The 20,306-nt window shown below is 40.7% G+C and overlaps 1 protein-coding gene across 7 annotated transcripts in view; it reads right to left on the minus strand.

Annotated features, from left to right (window-relative positions):
* Positions 1–20,306, minus strand: part of LOC118388815 (acidic mammalian chitinase-like) — a 72,241-nt gene that overhangs the window by 33,877 nt on the left and 18,058 nt on the right. The window contains exons 1-11 of one of the 7 annotated variants that reach the window (XM_052527097.1): positions 19,006–19,143; positions 18,557–18,586; positions 18,207–18,408; positions 17,864–17,920; positions 17,614–17,779; positions 17,271–17,395; positions 16,990–17,113; positions 16,664–16,849; positions 16,395–16,517; positions 15,931–16,069; positions 15,335–15,768 (exon numbers count right to left, since the gene is read on the minus strand). The exons of 2 other annotated variants lie outside the window; for them this stretch is intronic. In XM_052527097.1, the coding sequence (XP_052383057.1) occupies positions 15,506–15,768; positions 15,931–16,069; positions 16,395–16,517; positions 16,664–16,849; positions 16,990–17,113; positions 17,271–17,395; positions 17,614–17,779; positions 17,864–17,920; positions 18,207–18,408; positions 18,557–18,586; positions 19,006–19,045 (1,455 nt within the window). In that variant the 5' untranslated portion in view covers positions 19,046–19,143 and the 3' untranslated portion in view covers positions 15,335–15,505. Of the gene's footprint in view, positions 1–15,334; positions 15,769–15,930; positions 16,070–16,394; positions 16,518–16,663; positions 16,850–16,989; positions 17,114–17,270; positions 17,396–17,613; positions 17,780–17,863; positions 17,921–18,206; positions 18,409–18,556; positions 18,587–19,005; positions 19,145–20,306 lie in introns of those variants that run through there. 4 more of the 7 variants (XM_052527091.1, XM_052527092.1, XM_052527096.1 and 1 more) reach the window with 4 other exon arrangements.

Below are 20,306 nucleotides of genomic sequence, written 5' to 3' on the forward strand. Positions count from 1 at the left end.
CGCTTTGGATAAAAGCGTCTGCTAAATGGCATATTATATTATTATTATTATATTATTATATTATTATATTATATATTAAAAGTAAAAAGTTGGCAAAAGTACTTTACACCACTGTGTAATGGTGAATGAATCACACATTGTTAAATGTGATACAGTACCTACCTGCAAGCTCTCTGTGTTTACATCAGTCTCTGTCCAATCACCAAATATATAGAGGGAGAGAGGTTACAAGAGAAAAGGTGGGTGGACTAGGTGGAGGTTCAGAGCTCCTGTAGCTTATCAACCAGCTAGTTAAGGGGTTCCCCAAAAAATTTGGCCCACGACCCCATTTCGATATCTGAAAAATCTTGCGATCCCAACCATGAGAAAACTATTATGCAATTAACAGCAAATGTTTGCTTTTATGTTTGGTGCTATGGCAGTTAATTGAAAAACATTCTAACAGTATTTCTGATTCTCTTCTCAACTCACTATTGAATACTTGTCACGGTTCTCTTGACTTGAAGGAGAGTCAGACCAAAATGCGGCGTGGCTATTGAGATTCATGTTTAATGAAACAAAGTAAACACGAATCAAATACAAAAACAATAAATGTAACACGAAAACCGAAACAGCCTAATACTGGTGCAAAGTAACACAGACAGGAACAATCACCCACAAACACAGTGAAACCCAGGCTACCTAAGTATGATTCTCAATCAGAGACAACTAATGACACCTGCCTCTGATTGAGAACCATACTAGGCCGAAACATAGAAATACCCCAAAACATAGAAAAACAAACAGACTGCCAACCCAACTCACGCCCTGACCATACTAAATAATGACAAAACAAAGGAAATAAAGGTCAGAATGTGACAATACTTTTAATGTGGGTTATTATGTGCAAATTAGTCTGACATTATGTATCTTATCTCAACACCACTAATGAGATGGCTGTGCTTGATGCATGACACGTCAGAGCTTCTCAAAGTCAGGAGGCGTGGTTGACAGTGTGCTCCTAATCTCCGCTGTCACTTCCAACCTGGATCAATATTTGGTTTCAATGCAGACGAGAGCACTGATGGTGCTTTCAAGAAAACTGGGAAAACTGGGAAATCAGAAAAATATGAGGAAAAATATTGACGTCAGCGATCTTCAGGTCGGAAAGTCAGAGCTCTAGAAAGAATGCTGGAGTTCCCTCCTATCAATTTTTCCCAGTCGGAGCTAGTTTTTTGGGGGGTTCCCAGTTGTCTTGAACACACTGAATTCAGAAATCTGAGATTTCATAGTTCCCAGTTGTTTTGAACACGGCATTAATGCTCAGAGAGAGACGGCAGGAACCACTGCATGATCACAATCAAACGGATTGGGAAGTAGGCGCCAAAGTGCTCTTCCAAGCGTTGGAGGTGATTAGGACACGTACTGATGCTGTTCTCTGTTGGAAACATGCACAGGCATGTTCGCTTTTGAAAGACTCTCTCTCCAATGAGAATAGTTTCCTCTGATTCGGTCAGTCATCTGTAGACTGTTTTTGTATTTCCCCTGCATGCTTGCATTCAGTTAGTTCAGTTTCCCAAATATGTATGTTACATAAGCAAGGAGGAATATATATTTTTTTATTACACAGAAAGTCAACCAAGTCTGTTTTTTTTACATTCTGAATGACAACAGTTCCTCTCTTACTGTAAAAAAAAATCTTTCCAACACTCCCCCTCGATAACCACCAAGCTTCGGTTTCAAATCTAGCATTGTCTTGGTCAAAAAATAAAACATAATCATATTAAAATCACTACTCTGAAAAACTCCACAAAGAACTTATTGTACCCATATGGTCATAGGAAAATAGACTTACGGCAGCCTACCCTTAGTCAAAGGCAACACCCTCGCCTTCACATTGGTCCAAATTACAATATTGCTAAGAGCTATAAACTTCATAATTATCAATTTCACAAATGACCTTGAAATCAGTATTACAAATTACTTTAAATTCAATATCCAAATGGCTTTCCAATGAGGGTGATCAAATCACAATAGAAAGTCATGACAGAGGTCATACAAACCCTTCAAACAAGTGTTTCTTACTATATTAGACAAATTAAAGAAAAACAGTCAAACATTCCCTACATGTTGTATCCCAGGTTCCCAACACATTACTTTATCAGAGAATTCACGTGTTTAAAATTAAAAACTCAGAAGGAAAAAAATGTCTAAACATTCCATGTGTGTGCGTGCCCCTTTAAGATATTTTGGCACTAAGACAAATGGAAAATTCACCAAACCCAAAGGAAATAGAACACACAAATCAAACATAGTATTTAAAAACACCAACAAATGGTCATAACGAATGTGTTGTGTGTGGGTATTTGCAAACCCTAAGGTAAAAAAATATATAAAATTGCAAGGCCTTTTCAATTTGGTCGTTTACGGCCTCAATCTCACTCACTCTCCCCAAGATTAAATCCACACTTGTCCACACACTCAAACCTCTCCACAATGGCCAAGACCAGAGATCTGTGTAAGGACATCAGGGATAAAATGGTAGACCTGCACAAGGCTGCGATGGGCTACAGGACAATAGGCAAGCAGCTTGGTGTGAAGGCAACAACTGTTGGCTCAATTATTAGAAAATGGAGTTCAAGATGACATTCAAGTTCAAGATGACGGTCAATCACCCTCGGTCTGGGGCTCCATGCAAGATCTCACCTCGTGGGGCATCAATGATCATGAGGAAGATGAGGGATCAGCCCAGAACTACACGGCAGGACCTGGTCAATTACCTGAAAACCATTAGTAACACACTACGCTGTCATGGATTAAAATCCTGCAGCACACACAAGGTCCCCCTGCTCAAGCCAGCACATGTCCAGGCCCGTCTGAAGTTTGCCAATGACAATCTGGATGATCCAGAGGAGGAATGGGAGAAGGTCATGTGGTCTGATGAGACAAAAAGTGCTTTTTGGTCTAAACTCCACTCGTCGTGTTTTGAGGAAGAAGAAGGATGAGTACAACCCCAAGAACACCATCCCAACCGTGAAACATGGAGGTGGAAACATCATTCTTTGGGGATGCTTTTCTGCAAAGGGGACAGGACGACTGCACCGTATTGAGGGGAGGATGGATGGGGCCATGTATCGTGAGATCTTGGCCAACAACCTCCTTCCCTCAGTAAGAGCATTGAAGATGGGTTGTGGCTGGGTCTTCCAGCATGACAACGACTCGAAACACACAGCCAGGGCAACTAAGGAGTGGCTCCGTAAGAAGCATCTCAAGGTCCTGGAGTGGCCTAGCCAGTCTCCAGACCTGAACCCAATAGAAAATATTTGGAGGGAGCTGAAAGTCCGTATTGCCCAGCGACAGCCCTGAAACCTGAAGGATCTGGAGAAGGTCTGTATGGAGGAGTGGGCCCAAATCCCTGCTGCAGTGTGTGCAAACCTGGTCAAGAACTACAAGAAACGTATGATCTCTGTAATTGCAAACAAAGGTTTCTGTACCAAATATTAAGTTCTGCTTTTCTGATGTATCAAATACTTATGTCATGCAATAAAATGCAAATTAATAACTCAAAAATCATAATGATTTTTTACATTTTTGTTTGAGATTCCGTCTCTCACAGTTGATAAGAAATTACAGATCTCTACATGCTTTGTAGAGTAGGAACACCTGCAAAAGTAAAAGCAGGAAAACCTGCAAAATCGTCAGTGTATCAAATACTTGTTCTCCCCACTGTACATACTTTAGGTGACTTCCATCTGTCCCGGAAGAAAGAATCCTATTCAAACACATCAGATAATACAATGTTTAATTCAGTGACATCAACACCTAAACAAACCTGTTGTTTTGTCACGGTCGTCCTCCTCTTCATCTGAAGAGGAGAGGCGAGAAGGATCGGAGGACCAAAATGCGGCATGGTATGTGTTCATCATGAATTCTAATAAAGAAAACACTGAACACAAACAATATACAAAAACAATAAACGAAATAACAACTGTGAAGCTAATGAGAACTGTGCTGAAACAAGCAATCAACATAGACAATCACCCACAAACAAACAGTGCAACCCAGGCTACCTAAGTATGATTCTCAATCAGAGACAACTAATGACACCTGCCTCTGATTGAGAACCATACTAGGCTGAAACATAGAAATCCCCAAATCATAGAAAATCAAACAGACTGCCCATCCCAACTCACGCCCTGACCATACTAAATAATGAATACAAAACAAAGGAAATAAAGGTCACAACGTGACATGTTTAACAAATCCATAACCTTTAAAAAGTTGGTGCTGTCTCATCAGCGTAAGAGTCAAAACTAACTTTTTTCCACTCATAGATACAATATTTGCTTCTTAAAAAAACACTGTCTGCATGTTCCTCACAAAGAAAACAACTGATGCCACTGAGACAGATGTCTATGTATCAGGGGAAAAGCTCCAGATGGTATCCGATTTTAAGTACCACGGCATCATACTTGATTCCAACCTCTCTTTTAAAAAGCAAATTAAAAAGGTAACTCAAATAACCAAATTCAACCTAGCTCATTTCCAAAACATATGAAATTGTTTGACTACAGAGGTAACAAAACTGTACTTCAAATCTATGATACTCCCTCACTTAACATACTACCTGACTAGTTTGGCCCAAGCTTGCTTTACAACATTAAAACCAATTCAGTCTGTCTGCAAACAGGCTCTCAAAGTGCTTGATAGGAAGCCCAATAGCTATAATCGCTGTTACATTCTCGGAAGGCATGAGCTCCTGAGTTGAACAAAATCTTGTGCAATACACTGATGCATGTCTTGTATTCAAGATTCTAAATGTCCAGGCTCCCCCTCCACTCAGTAATGACCGGACATTGTTCCACGTAATGGAAACAGATTATAATGTTAGAATACATTAAACTTCCTGCTCAAATTCACTGGTGTTACCTAAACAATAAAACCAAGCAACAATCATCAGAAACGTATCACAACACTATTCCTTATTCACACCTGAATCCCCTACAGCCCAACATAGCCCAGCCTGCACAACCAACTCTCCTATTCTTACGAGTAGGCAAAAATATAACCCCTACTCAAATATGGTGCTGCCGACATCTATCGTAAGATTGAAACCAAACTTTACAACTTTCCCTTCTCTTTTGGCTTCACACTTTATGAAATGTCCAAGACTTTAAAAAATAACATGTAAAGCACCAAATTTATTAAATATGTCAGTCAACCCTTTTGAATTAAAAACACATTTCGGTGGGCACAACTCTATCGCAATTACCTCTCCGCTATTATAAAATTCATTAGATTTAGGTAACTTTCTCTTCTTTGATTCAGTTATTTAAATACGACCTGATTCTTCGCAATATGTTATTTCAGCAGATCATTTAGGCAACAGACAACGTATTACATCAAAAGCGCATACCTATTTATTTTGGATGAATTAGTCTTTCAATGTAATACTAAACAAGCTATTAAAACGTTCAGTTTATATCTGAAACAAACACTAGCGCCCGTATCTTTCTAGGCAAAACATACCAATCGTTGAATTACAATCAGAAACCCAGACCTTTGTCAATTAGAGCATTGACCAGGGAACAAACCCAAACCCAAAAATTCCACCACTGAACCACCAACGATATTGAAGGAATGAAAAAAACTCTGTAAACAACCCAATTACAAATGAATTGATTAGCAGTCAAAGAGTTACATCGACATTCATTGACTGGGAAACAGATCTTGCACATTTGAATAAAAGTAGATTGTTTTCTCATGCAACGTATTTCAATTATTTTACTACATCAGATGTTAATGCGAGTGTAGCGAAATGCTTGTGCTTCTAGTTCCGACAATGCAGTAATAACCAACGAGTAATCTAACAATTCCAAAACTACTACCTTATACACACAAGTGTAAAGGGATAAAGAATATGTACATAAAGATATATGAATGAGTGATGGTACAGAGCGGCATAGGCAAGATGCAGTAGATGGTATTGAGTACAGTATATACATATGAGATGAGTATGTAAACAAAGTGGCATAGTTTAAAGTGGCTAGTGATACATGTATTACATAGAGATACAGTAGATGATAGAGTACAGTATATACGTATACATATGAGATGAATAATTTAGGGTATGTAAACATTATATTAAGTAGCATTGTTTAAAGTGGCTAGTGATATATTTTACATCAATTCCCATCAATTCCCATTATTAAAGTGGCTGGAGTTGAGTCAGTGTGTTGGCAGCAGCCACTCAATGTTAGTGGTGGCTGTTTAACAGTCTGATGGCCTTGAGATAGAAGCTGTTTTTCAGTCTCTCGGTCCCAGCTTTGATGCACCTGTACTGACCTCGCCTTCTGGATGATAGCGGGGTGAACAGGCAGTGGCTCGGGTGGTTGTTGTCCTTCATGATCTTTATGGCCTTCCTGTGACATCGGGTGGTGTAGGTGTCCTGGAGGGCAGGTAGTTTGCCCCCGGTGATGCCAATAGTTGATATACCAACTCAAAACCTACGTACGTCTAAGAATGGGTTGTTTAAATTGTATCTAATTTTATTCTCAGCATTAATTCATAAACTCTCTAGTAATCGATTATACACACATATAATTTATCATATTTTTATATATTCACAGAATCCATATAAAACGTAAGATATTCTTAGGTACTCACACAGAACTTTAATGATCACCCACACTGGATTGGTCAGATGTCCACACAGAACATCAGAACATCACTGAAAGGTTACTGAAAGGTTACTGAAATTATAGTTGAAATGATTAATTATGTATACATTTACATTTAACCTCTAGCGACGAGAAATCCCGTATCCGGGAGCGTAATCATAGCCTCAAGCACATTACCATAACACAATGTTTCCTATTCATGAAAATCACAAATGAAATTAAATAAATATATTCAAACACAAGCTTAGCCTTTTGTTAACAACACTGTCATCTCAGATTTTCAAAATATGCTTTTCAACCATAGCTACACAAGCATTTGTGTAAGAGTATTGATAGCTAGCATAGCATTAAGCCTAGCATTCAGCAGGCAACATTTTCACAAAAACAAGAAAAGCATTCAAATAAAATAATTTACCTTTGAAGAACTTCGGATGTTTTCAATGAGGAGACTCTCAGTTAGATAGCAAATGTTCAGTTTTTCCAAAAAGATTACATGTGTAGGAGAAATTGCTTTGTTTTGTTCATCACGTTTGGCTAAGAAAAAAATCTGAAAATGCAGTCTCTACAACGCCAAACTTTTTACCGAATTAACTCCATAATATCGACAGAAACATGGCAAACGTTGTTTAGAATCAATCCTCAAGGTGTTTTTCACATATCTATTCGATGATAAATAATTTGTGGCAGCTGTGTTTCTCCTCGAAGCAAACGAAAAATACACGCAGGTGGAGATTACGCAATAATTGCAACGGAGGACCCCAAGCGGCCACCTGGTAGATGTAGTCTCTTAAGGTCAATCTTCCAATGATTTGCCTACAAATACGTCACAATGCTGCAGACACCTTGGGAAAACGACAGAAAGTGTAGGCTCATTCCTGGCGCATTCACAGCCATATAAGGAGACATTGGAACACAGCGCATTCAAAATCTGGCGCACTTCCTGTATGAAATGTAAACTTGGTTTCGCCTGTAGCATTAGTTCTGTGGCACTCTTTGCAGTTTTGGAAACGTCAGAGTGTTTTCTTTCCAAAGCTGTCAATTATATACATAGTCGAGCATCTTTTCGTGACAAAATATCTTGTTTAAAACGGGAACATTTTTCATCCAAAAAATGTAATAGCGCCCCCTAATGCATAACTGGTTAAATTAGAACCATTAATTTTAATACTATTATGTTGTGGTATGAAATGTATGGGTTTTTGGTTAAACTAGGACTGAAAATGCAGGTAAAACGAATGAATTGTCTGTTTAAGGGAGAAGGAGGGTATATCTCTTTAGACAGATAAGAATGTTCTTTGATGTTCCATTAGTGGAGAAGAGTATATCTTTTAGACAGATTGGAATGTTTGCTTTATGAGGGGAGTAGGAGACAATCTCCAGACCTGAAGACACTGCGCTATTGTGTGGATCGGAGAAAGTGTGAGAACTGATGACGTTATTTTTATCTTCTCTTTAAAATGTAATGTTCTTTGTATTTTGGGCCAGTACTCATTAAGAATAAATGCTGAACTTGTTTTTAAGACTGGTCTCTCGCTATTTCATGCAAATGATAATCCTACAAATTATTATGAAATAGATAGAGTGTGAATTTGGTTTTGGCTACAAAACATATAGGAATTTAGAATTCCTCTAACAATTGGTCCTTCGATCCCGGATCTAAATACCCCTCCCTGTTATCTGGAGGTAGTACGCCGATAATCGTGCACGGACGGGTCTTGACCCGTTTACTAAAGACCTGGCCCCTGAATTGAGGTTAGAATACAGGCCTGCGTATTACCACAGAATACAGGAAAGGTGACTAGATACAACGAACATTGCTTTCCCAGTCGGTGATAAGGTCAGTAATCTTTATTCTTGATTAAGAGGGAATGACTTAAATTATCATAGGATGGATTTAAGTTGTTCTCAGATTGAAAGTCAACTCTACAAATAGACTATGCTTGGAGCGACATTTTAGTTAAAAGTCTTATAGGAACAGCGACTTACTGTATATTCCTACAGTGATCACTGTACACGGGTGAAAATTAATGTCAGATCGAGCGATGAATGGACGGGGGGGGGTCTTTCCCGGTTTTCAGTAGTCTGTGTTCTTGATAGTGAAAAGTGATTGTGTGGTTGAGGTTCCGGGGAAGAAACGGAACATGTGATTTCACACCATCAGCTTTCAAGAATAGACACTGCATGATTGCTTTTGGGACTGGCCTCGGTCCATTTGTTTTCGGTCAACACTACAAGTAGGCTATGTTTGGAGCGACATAGTTTAAGTTAAAAGACCTATAGGAACAGTGATTACTGTACAGGGGGAGTTAAATGTCAGATTGAACAATGTATCCAATGGAAAGACAGAACAAGTGACCCCATAGATATATAGTTCTTGATAATAGACACTGCAGGTTAGTGGTCTTTATTTAGATTATGGTGAACAATTGAGTTGCTTTCCGTTGGTAATTTTCAATCAACTCTACAGATTAAGCTATATTTGGGGCGACATTTGGTTAAAAGTCTTATAGGAATAGAAATTGCTGTATATTACAAGTAATTGCTGTACACGGGTGAGATTAAATGTCAGACGACGAGTGGACGGAGACTCTTGAGCCTCTGTCTATTTGTCCTCGGTCAACCCTACAGGTAAGCTGATTTGGAGCGACAATTTTAGCAGAAGACTTATAGGAACAGTAATGTTTTGTACACAGGTGAGACTTAATGTCAGACTTTAGTAGATGAGGATTCCAATAAAGAGATATTAACCATAAGGTGTTAAATATTGGAATTACTAGGTGTGAGTAGATAAGGATTCCAATAAAGAGAAATTAACATCAAGTGTTGAAGATTGGAATTATTAGGAGGGGCAGGAATTTATTATAATGGGTAGTAAATCCCTCTAAACTGCTTTCGGAAGAGACGGAAGATTACCGTTATATGAAACAAAAAGATCGAAGGAATGTAGACTTCTGTCCTAAATGGGAAAAAAGGTATGGTTTTGACGGACGCCGAGATGTCGAAAAGTATTTCTGATAAGACAAATATACAAGGATTGTGACAAAGATGTGAAGAAGCAGAGTAAACTAGGTTTAAACGTAGCTAGGGCCTGGCTCTCGGAAGCTAGGAAGAGAGTGGAAAAAGCTGGAAAAAAAGAGACGAAAAGAGCCAAAATATTCTGCCCTCCGCTCCCATAGCTGGAAAAAGTGATCAATTGGGTGGGGGTGGGGATCAAAACCTATACCCTTCTCTAATAGACCAAGCTTACAGGGATAATCTCGATGATGAGGTGGTGGTGACTCAGAAGAAAGCAAAATTACCGCTTTGTGCTGAGCCCCCCCATCTTATGACCTGGGAGCGGATGGCGTGAATACCCCCTACTTTTTCGAACATTATGTTAAATATCGCTCAACATTTCAGCGCCTTGCTACTCATGCCAGGAATATAGTATATGCATATGATTAGTTTGTGTGGATAGAAAACACTCAGACGTTTCTAAAACTGGTTAAATAACGGCTGTGACTATAACAGAACGTGCGTTTCATCGAAAAGCGCAGGATAATCTGATCACTGAAAATTGGAAAATATATCAATGCGCCACTTGAATGTATTGTTGAATGTAAACCACATTACCTGGAGCCGAGATTGCAATTCCTACAGCTTCCACACGATGTCACCAGTCTTGTCAATTGCCTAGACATTGTTTCTTGGTCAAACGAAGAAGAGACAGCCCATTTCTTCCGGTCTCCGACCGGATATTTTGGTTGAGATTTATCCGGACATTATTTCAAGACGTAGAGCTATAGAATATACATCGCCCTGTGATCAATTTGATCGATTATTAACGTTTACTAATACCTAAAGTTGCATTACAAAAGTATTTCGAAGTGTTTTGTGAAAGTTTATCGTCAACTTTTTTAATTAAAAAAAATGACGTTACGTTATAAGACGCTATTTTTTTCGTTTATCACACAGTCTTCATAGATCGATATCTAGGCTATATATGGACCGATTTAATCGAAAAAAAAGGCCCAATAGTGATTATGGGACATCTAGGAGTGCCAGCAAAGAAGATGGTCAAAGGTAATGAATGTTTTATATTTTATTTGTGCGGTTTGTGTAGCGACGACTATGCTAATTATTTTGTTTACGTCCCCTGCGGGTCTTTTGGGGTGTTACATGCTATCAGATAATAGCTGGATTCACAACAAGTGTAGCTTTAATTCAATACCCTGCATGTGTATTGTAATGAACATTTGAGTTTTAACTAGTACTATTAGCATTTAGCGTAGCGCATTTGCATTTCCAGATGTCTAGATGGGCAAGAGGTTAAGAGCAGACTAAGGAAAACACACCTAAATACTGGAATGAATTGGGTCAAATGCTTGCCTATAGTGTTAATGACTATTATGATAACTCCTGATAGGGAGGGACTGTCTCCATTTGAGAAGGTTTTTGGTAGACCCTATAGGATGTCACAATTAGGACGATTGGAACAAGTAGATATAGAAACAGAAAGTAATATGATAGAACACATGAGAAGGTTGTTCATTAACCAAAAACGTATGTCAAATGTTTTATGCCCAGCAGGAGAACTACAGAAGGAGGTGGCACATAGGATAAAGCCAGGAGACTGGATCTGGGTCCTATCACAAAAAAGGAAGGACTGGAAACAACCACGGTGGGAGGGACCGTTCCAAGTACTCCTGGTTACTGCCTTTGCGGTGAGAATAGCCGAAAAAGCGACCTGGGTCCATATCACGCATTGTAAGAGGGTAAGACATTCTGACACTGTCGAACAATCACAGGGGTAGGAGAGGAACCACTACCTCTAGGGTACGGGGGTCAAACTCCTACTGAAGATTTCCTAACCTGACATTTCCCCGCTGTGAGCGTTCATAGAAGTGTGGTGATGGCTTGGTCTCTTGCTGATGATATGTTTTCAGGAAAGGGGTGGGGCTTTATAGGTTCACTGACCATCCTCGGCTGTCTTATTGTGGGAACCATATTCTTAATCCATCATGAGCCCCCAGAAAAGATTAAAGAGGATAACCTGACCCAGGTGCTAGACAACGGAGCTTTTACATTACCGAAACATTTCAGAAGATCACTACAGCAGAACAGTAAGGAAGTGAGAGTGGAATTGGGTAAGGATGTTTCAGCTGAATTTTATGTTGATCAAATGGGGTCATTCACCTCCTTGGCAGTCTAGGACCATGGGTCTCTATGGGAAATATTTGTGTAAATCACCATGTAATTCATGGAGTCAGGTCATAGCTAATATTGAAGGACATGGCTACATGAATCCAAACACCCGATTTGGGACCAGATGGAGTTTAGTGAGAGTTGGTGTTTCGGACTGTCTTCCCGAGCGAAATAAGTATTGTATAAAGGTACAAATAAACATCAAAGCAGTAAACACCCAGGATCTTGGTTTATGGTATATCGGCTTCGACCAGTTCTCAACTGATACCATGGTGCCGTTCCAGGTGGTGGAGTTTAGAGGGGGTAGAGAGGATATGGTCCGTCAGAGTTCGACTAATATCTCCAAAACAACGGACATTCTTAGTGAAATCTTCCAGGGTGAAGGACCAGTACGAATAGTCCAGACAAAAAAACCTTACGGAAGTTATAGAGGTGGAAACCGGGTATAGAGATTCCAACTTATGGATGGAATGGATACAGTATAAAGTCAGGTCAGTAGCTACAGAATAATGTTATGTCTGCGCTACTGCTAAACCTCGCTTGACCACTATCCCTTTTCCACGTAATGGAATGAATTCACCTAAGGGAATGACCTGTATGTTGAGATTGTTTATGAAGACGGGAATGCCAGATAATGACAGCTGCATTGATTTGCACAATTTATATCCACAGGCACCCCTTTAAATCAAGGCTTCCTCCCTTTACAGTATCCAAAGGAGATTATTACTGTTTGGCCGGGTACAGTACTCATGGAAAATATGTGGGAGAAGTTAGTACTTGTAATAGAACAGAGAATGTTACCACTAATAAGACCATGTCGGATTTGAGAGGTTGGTTAAACTCTGAAGATTTCAGTAAAGTAAGGTGGGCCAGGGCTGACATCTGGTGGTTGTGTGGGGGAACAATTCTATGGCCAGTCTTACCCACCGATTGGGTGGGGTCATGTGCATTAGTGCATTTGGGGATGCCTTTCACACTCATTCAACACCAGGACATGAAGTTATCTAAACGGGAAAAGAGAAGCACTCCATCTGGGCCATTTGATGACAAAGTATATATTGATAACATTGGGGTTCCACGGGGAGTGCCAGATGAGTTCAAAGCAAGGAATCAGATCTTGGCTGGCCTTGAATCAAGCATTTTTTGGTGGTCCACTCTCAATAAAAATGTGGAGTGGATCAATTATATCTATTATAATCAGCAATGTTTTATTAATTATACTAGAGATGCTGTTAACGGATTGTCAGAACAAATTGAGGCAACTAGTCTGATGGCTTGGCAGAATAGGATCGCATTAGATATGTTGTTGGCTGAAAAGAGTTTGTGTGCTTTTCGGGAACTTGTGTTGCACGTATATCCCAAATAATACAGCACCGGATGGCTCAGTGACAAAAGCCTTAGCTGGTTTGACCACCCTGGCTAATGAAATGGCAGTAAACTCTGGGGTGGATACTACTTTGACTACTTGGTTTGATGATATTTTTGGAAAATGGAAAAATGTTATGATAACGGGGTTGTGGGCTACATTTACTTGTCTGATTGTTTTGGTTTTGTGCAGTTGTTGTCTAATACCCTGTGTACGAGGCCTTGTTTCCAGAACTCTGGAGAAAATGATGACTCAGCAGATGGTGAGATATGGGCAGATTCCAAGTTCTGACCCGTGGGATGTGGAATGTGGATCTACTGAAAAGGGGATGAATCCGGATCTTTCATCATTGGGGAATTTATGTTTGATGAGACTATTTTTGAGATGAAAGGGAATTAGATTGTACTTTGTTTCAAGGATTAGACTGTTTTTTGAATGAAGATTGTAACGAAAATCCTGATAAGAAGAGTTATAATTCTGATGTAGGTTTAAAAACAGTTGGTGTTAAGGTTAGATTTGATTAATGATGGGTGAAGAGTCTGATAAACATTTATAATAATGTTGGTTATGTGTCTATTCATATGATAATCTGATAAACATTGATAATTATGTTGGTTATAAGTCTATTCATATGATAATCTGATAAACCTTTATAATAAGGTTAATTATAAGTCTATTCGTATGATAAATCTGATAAACCTTTATAATAAGGTTAGTTATAAGTTTATTCGTGTTTTTATTTTTTTATGTTTGATAAAACTAGATGTAGATTTGAATGTATAATATTTAATCAAAGGGAGGATTTGTTGGAGGAAATTATAGTTGAAATTATTAATTATGTATACATTTAAATTAGAACCATTAATTTTAATGGTGGTATGAAATGTATGGGTTTTTGGTTAAACTAGGACTGAAAATGTAGGTAAAACGAATTAATTGTCTGTAACTTGCGGGTTTAAGGGAGAAGGATGGTATATCTCTTTAGACAGATAAGAATGTTCTTTGATGTTCCATTAGTGGAGAAGAGTATATCTTTTAGACAGATTGGCATGTTTGCTTTAGAGTAGGAGACAATCTCCAGACCTGAAGACACTGCGCTATTGTGTGGATCAATTCAGTGTCAGGATGGCTCTAGGTCACCCGCAACCGACCAATGATAGGTGTCTTTGAGTCGACTAACTCTCAGATCATCCTCCACTGACTAGGCCCTGCTTACGCCTCCAAGGTGCCCCCCTCACACAGGAATACATACTCGGAGCCTACGTAACAGAGGCTTTTCTAAATACTCGACTTCAAGTGTGGTTTGCTCACCTCTTTCTTTAAAAATAACTAAGTTTGAGATGTGGTATCCAGTCCTATCCGCCACAGGAGTCGCTGGTGCGTGATGAAACAAGGGCATCCCTACTGACCAAGCCCTCCCTAACGCGGACGACGCTAGACCAATTGTGCGTCGCCCCACGGACCTCCCGGTCACGGCCGGTTACGACAGAGCCTGGGCACGAACCCAGGACACTGATGGCACAGCTGGCGCTGCAGTACAGCGCTCTTAACCACTGCGCCACACAGGAGGCGTATGTGTGTATTTTATACCAAGGTGTGAACATTAGAATTTACAATTATGAATGCTTAGTTTCACTTTGAACCTTGGTCTTGTCTGTTTTACAATTTTGAAAATCACAGATTTCCCATTAAGTTGAAGTACTTTTCTATTTACTGTTGTCTATATGTTGTTTATGTCAGTGCCTTAACTTTAAATGTCATGGTAATGATGAGTCAGTCTAAGCTCTGTGTGATTTTATACCGTGTCTGTAAGCCTGGTAAAGTTTGACTGCAACAAAGGACTTTTACTGCGATTCTCTGTGGTGGAATGAATTGTATGAAACTAAACTGACAAGGGAATAAGTGAGGGAATCAGTTGAGAAGGCAAGGAGCAGAATTGCTTATCTTGTTCAGATAGTCATTATCTGAACAAGATAAGCAATTATGCTCCTTGCCTTCTCAAGCCTGGTAATGTGGGATGCAAGGTGATTTGTAGATTACTGAGTTTTTGCAGTCAAAGTGCAATGAAGTTTAATAACTAAAACCCACACAGTGTGGATGAAGTAAAGTGACAGAGACAGCAGGATGAATTTATATGGTGGATGTTTATTGGAGTGGATTTTAAATGTTAAGTGGAGCTGATGTTGGAATGGGCCATGACAACAGTGGACCTAACAACCACAAAACCTTTAGACCCAGCTCCTTCATGACATACGAGAGGGGGAAGGAAACATTAATAGGGGGGAACCGTGGTTTTTTAGGCCCAGTTGCAGCACTTGCAGCTGATGTCAAACACCAGACCGGCAGCACAGTGCTGGTCGTAGGCCTTGCCCTGGCTACAATTGTAGAAGCTGTTCTTATTGGTGGGGTCAGGGTACATGCCATCAGCCTTGCCGGCGCAGAAGCCAGATCCCCCATTGCTACTGCCACTGCTGCCCCCTTGACCTCCGGGCTGTGGGGGGTTGAGTGGTTGTTGGCTAGGTATCACTGGGGCAATGGGGCCCGTACGGGCGGCACAACCTGGGAGACATGGAGGAAATAGGAGTTGGGGGAATGTAGAAGAGAAAGGGGGTTGAAATCTTTTCAACTACTATTTGAACCCAGGTCTGGTTGAGATAGTGAGAGAGGGTTGTTGTTGAACGTTTGTGTGTACAAGCAGGCTTGTGTTTGTGTCTGTCTCACCAGCTCCGGTTCCCAGTCCAGACTTGAGGGTGTTGATCAGTGGGTATCTGCCCTGTCCACAGAAGGTTCCAGAGAAGTCATCCAGATCCAGAGTCCACACCATGGCTCCCCCGAAGCCAGTTTTCTTCAGCCACTTGATCTGTAGGGGAGAAAGAGAGGGGAGAGGAGGGTTTACTTAACGGGGTGAAATTGGATAAATATGTATAGGTGATAGAACTTCATCATTTGCCCTATGTAGCTCAGTTGGTAGGGAATGGATCTTTCAATGACAGGATGGTGGATTCAAATTCTCGCTGGGGTCACCTATAACAAAATGTATGCACTCACTACTGTAAATCAGGAAGATAAAAGCTACTGTTTAATTCCATATATTATAAGGATTATTGTAACAGAGTAGGATGCTACGCCATTACCCCCTAGTTAAATCTTTTCTCCAACAGACAAACACCCCCACAAACACAGACCTTGTCCTGGAAACTCTTGACGTTGTCATATCCAACCCAGATGTTCTGCTGGGTGTAGGCGTAGGGCACCATCTGGGCAGAGTCCCAGGCCTGGGTAGCTCCCTGCTTCAGTAAGGTGCAGATCTAATGACACACACACACGTTAGGGTTGGAAGTTGCATGATTCAGGAAGCTGCAGATGTAATCACTCAAAAACATACACGGGGTTTGCGTCCAAGGGATTGGAAGAGGGTGTAATTTCAGACCTATCTTAATCCTGTGTCAATTACCTCGTAGTAGGCCAGAAAGCCAGACTGTTTGGTGAATGGTCCGGCCGGGCCGGGGCCAGTGGCGGGAGCACCCACTCCAGTGTTAGAGCCACTGGCCAGCTGGAAGGTGTGGCCGTAGGTGGGGAATCCAACCAGGAGCTTCTCAGCGGGGGCACCACTGCTCTTCCAGTACTTCATAGCATATTCCTGAGAACACACAGTATGTGGTAGTGATAATTTTTAAGAATTGTGCTACTCCCTCTCAGCTCAAAACTAAATAGGCAGGAAGAGATAGGTGAGCATAGGAAGAGAGAGAGAAAGAGATGGGTACAGAGAGAGAGACTCACCACATCGGAGTAGATGTCATGTCCCTGATCAGCTGGTCCTCTGTACAGAGGGCTGTTTTCTCCAGTGTTGTGTTCCCAAGATCCATGAAAGTCATAGGTCATCACATGCAGGTAGTCCAATACGCTGAGAGGAGGGAGAGAGAGAGAGGGAGAGAAAGAGAAAGAGAGAGAAAAAGATTTTCCAATATGCCAAGAAGTATTTGATAGATCATGCATGTTTTAATGTACACATTTTTCCTATTAACTAATATATGAATGAGACCCAGTGTGTATGTACTGACGATCCAATCTCGGCGATCTGGTATGCGGTGTCGATGGTTCCCTTTCCGGCAGCCACAGCTGCAGTCAGCATCAGACGAGGACGGTTGGTGTTCTTTCCTTCAGACTCAAAGGCAGCCATCAGCTCCTAGATGGAGACAGTGCACAGAGGGATGTTTGTGTTAATTTGGGAGTTCAGGTGTTCATTCCTGTCTGTGTGTTCATTTGTGTATGCATGAGCTATTTTGTGTGTGTATGTGTGTGTGTCTGTATGTGTGATTGTTAATCTGCGTGTGTGTGTGTTTATTCATGTTTGTTCATTTATGTGTGTGTATGTGTGTATGTATATGGGTGTTTGAGTCTAACCTGCAGCAAGGTGGTGAATCTGGCCTTGTCTGCGGGTGGGGAGCCTCTGGTTCCGGGATACTCCCAGTCAATGTCCAGGCCGTCAAACTGGTACTGTCTCAGGAACTTGATAACGCTGCTGATGAACGTCTGGCGGTTGGCTGCACTGGACACCATTGCTGTGAACCTGGGTACACACACACAGCTCAGACACAGGGTGTGTGTGTAAATGTGTGTGTGCACTTGCATGTTTATATGCATCTCCACTTACGGCTGAGTGCCAAATTTCCATCCTCCAATGGCCAGCAGAGTCTTCAGGTTGCTGTTCCTGTTACCAAATACAAGACGTAGGGTTATTACTGGCTTAAGGGTGCATGTGTGTACCACGGGAGGCTGCTGAGGGGAAGAAAGCTCATAAAATGTCTGGGATGGCGGAAATGGAATGACATCAAACACATCGAAACAATGTGTTTCACATATTTGATACCATTCCACTAATTCTGCTCCAGCTCTTACCACGAGCCCGTCCTCCACACTTAAGGTGCCACAAACCTCATGCCTGCTTGAGAGTGTGTTTGTGTGTGAGTGTTTGTTCATGTGTGTGTCTCTCTCACTGGTTCTTGAGTGCCTGGAACTGTCCGTAGAGTTTCTCATCGTTCCATTCGTAGGACTTGATCTCATTGTTGGCCATGCCGGCAAAGGAATAGATCAGATGGTCACAGAGACAGGGGTCCACGTTGGTGGGGAAATACTTGCCTGCTCCTGGCCGGTACTGGCCCCAGTTAGTGAAATAACAGGATAGGATGTAGGAGGATCCTATGGAAGGGTAGTAGTAATGTTAGAGTTTGGAGTTTGGCGGTTTTAGAGTCAGGGTTGGCATGTTCTGTAAATCAAGTTATTGTTCTCTGATTGGCTACTTACCTTGATGCTGGCTACATGTAAATGAAATGAACTTTAAACGTACCTAGCTGTGCATGCAGCAGGAGAGCCAGTCCTAGAGAGAGAGAAAAGGAGAATAGTGTGAGAGAAATCCAGAGAAATAAAGAAGGGAGGAAGAGAAAGGCAGAGGTTTTGTGTCATATTAAACTTTTTTTCAAGTCAACATAATTCAGAACTGTAATGATAATGATATAAAGTGCAGTTCTTCCCCTCTGACATGAATATAGGTGGGTCATGGTGCTGTCAACCTCAGTCCTTAGAAACAGAATTTGACCACAGTAGCATAGACAAAATGCATAACTAGAGGACATTCGTCAGTGGCCAATTCTCTCCACAGGGAGCCAAATCCTTAGCATAGAGCATAGACTCTGAATGTTGCTCATTGTCATTACAATGAAAATGTAAATAACATGTTTGAAATAAAGACCAGTAGTACAGTTATAAGCTAAATAAGCCAAAATAAATTCCACTTACCAACGCAGATGAGTATTTTGCCCATGGTTGCTCTGTACATTGCTCCATGGGCTGCTGAACCCTTTTATACTCTCAACGACCACTCCTATCTCACTCATATCTCTATGACTTTCCCATTCCACAGCAAACCTCAATCAGCCTCAATCACTTGTTTGAACAAAGGTTTCCACTCCCTTAACAAAAACACTGATTAACTTCATATGTCCTTGTTTTAAGACATGATAAGCTGGCGATAAAAAAAAGCAGTCTGTTTTCGGTGAAATTGACAACCATAAAGATGGGTCCGTTAGCCACCCCTTAGCCTCTTCAGTATAGCCTCTACGACTAGCCCCTGCACTCTAGCTAGCCCCTTTCTCCCACCACCAAACCCCCTATATAATTGTGGAGATTATTATTATTATTATTATAGATTGACCTTGAAATGGGATGGATGTACAGAATCTGGTGACCATTCTACCAACTCAAGCTCAAGGTTGAGATGTCCCCATAATTAATTTATCTATCTTATGTTTCAGTTCTTCTAGCAGTGAGTTGAAGGTTGGGGGAAGTGCCTAGGGGATAGGAATAAAAGGTGTGACTTGAGGGTAAGGGGCAAGGGGTCTATTTAAAATTAAGCATCAGGCTTAACACCTAGCTTCAAGTAGCTTAGTCACAGAAATCAGAAAAACAATCCCATTAATTGTTCACCTTTGATGATCTTCGGATGTTTTCACTCACAAGACTCCTAGTTACACAATAAATGTTCCGTTTGTTCCATAAAGATTATTTTTATATCCAAAATACCTCCGTTTGTTTTGTGTGTTATGTTCAGAAATCCACAGGAAAGAGCGGTCATGACAATGCTGACAAATTCCAAATAGTTTCCGTAATGTCCACAGAAACATGTCAAACGTTTTTTATAATCAATCCTCAGGTTGTTTTTAAAATATATAATCGATAATATTTCAAGCAAAACTGTATTTTTCATTAGGAGAGGGAAAGGCAATGGCTGCCCAAACTCTGTTGCGCGAGCAAAACTCATCCGAACACCTGACGCAATGTTATCTTTCTGGCTCATTTTTCAAAATAAATGCCTGAAACTATGTCTGAAGACTGTTGACACCTTGAGGAAGCGATAGGGAAAGGAATCTGGTTGATATCCCTTTAAATGGGCAGGCTATGGAACATGGAGTTTTCTAAATAGAAGCCACTTCCTGGTTTGATTTTCCTCAGGGTTTCGCCTGCAATATCAGTTCTGTTATACTCACAGACAATACTAATAATAATATGCATATTTTAGCAACTGAGACTGAGGAGCTGGA

This window comes from Oncorhynchus keta, chromosome 10, assembly GCF_023373465.1.
Source record: "Oncorhynchus keta strain PuntledgeMale-10-30-2019 chromosome 10, Oket_V2, whole genome shotgun sequence".
Taxonomy (NCBI): domain Eukaryota; kingdom Metazoa; phylum Chordata; class Actinopteri; order Salmoniformes; family Salmonidae; genus Oncorhynchus; species Oncorhynchus keta.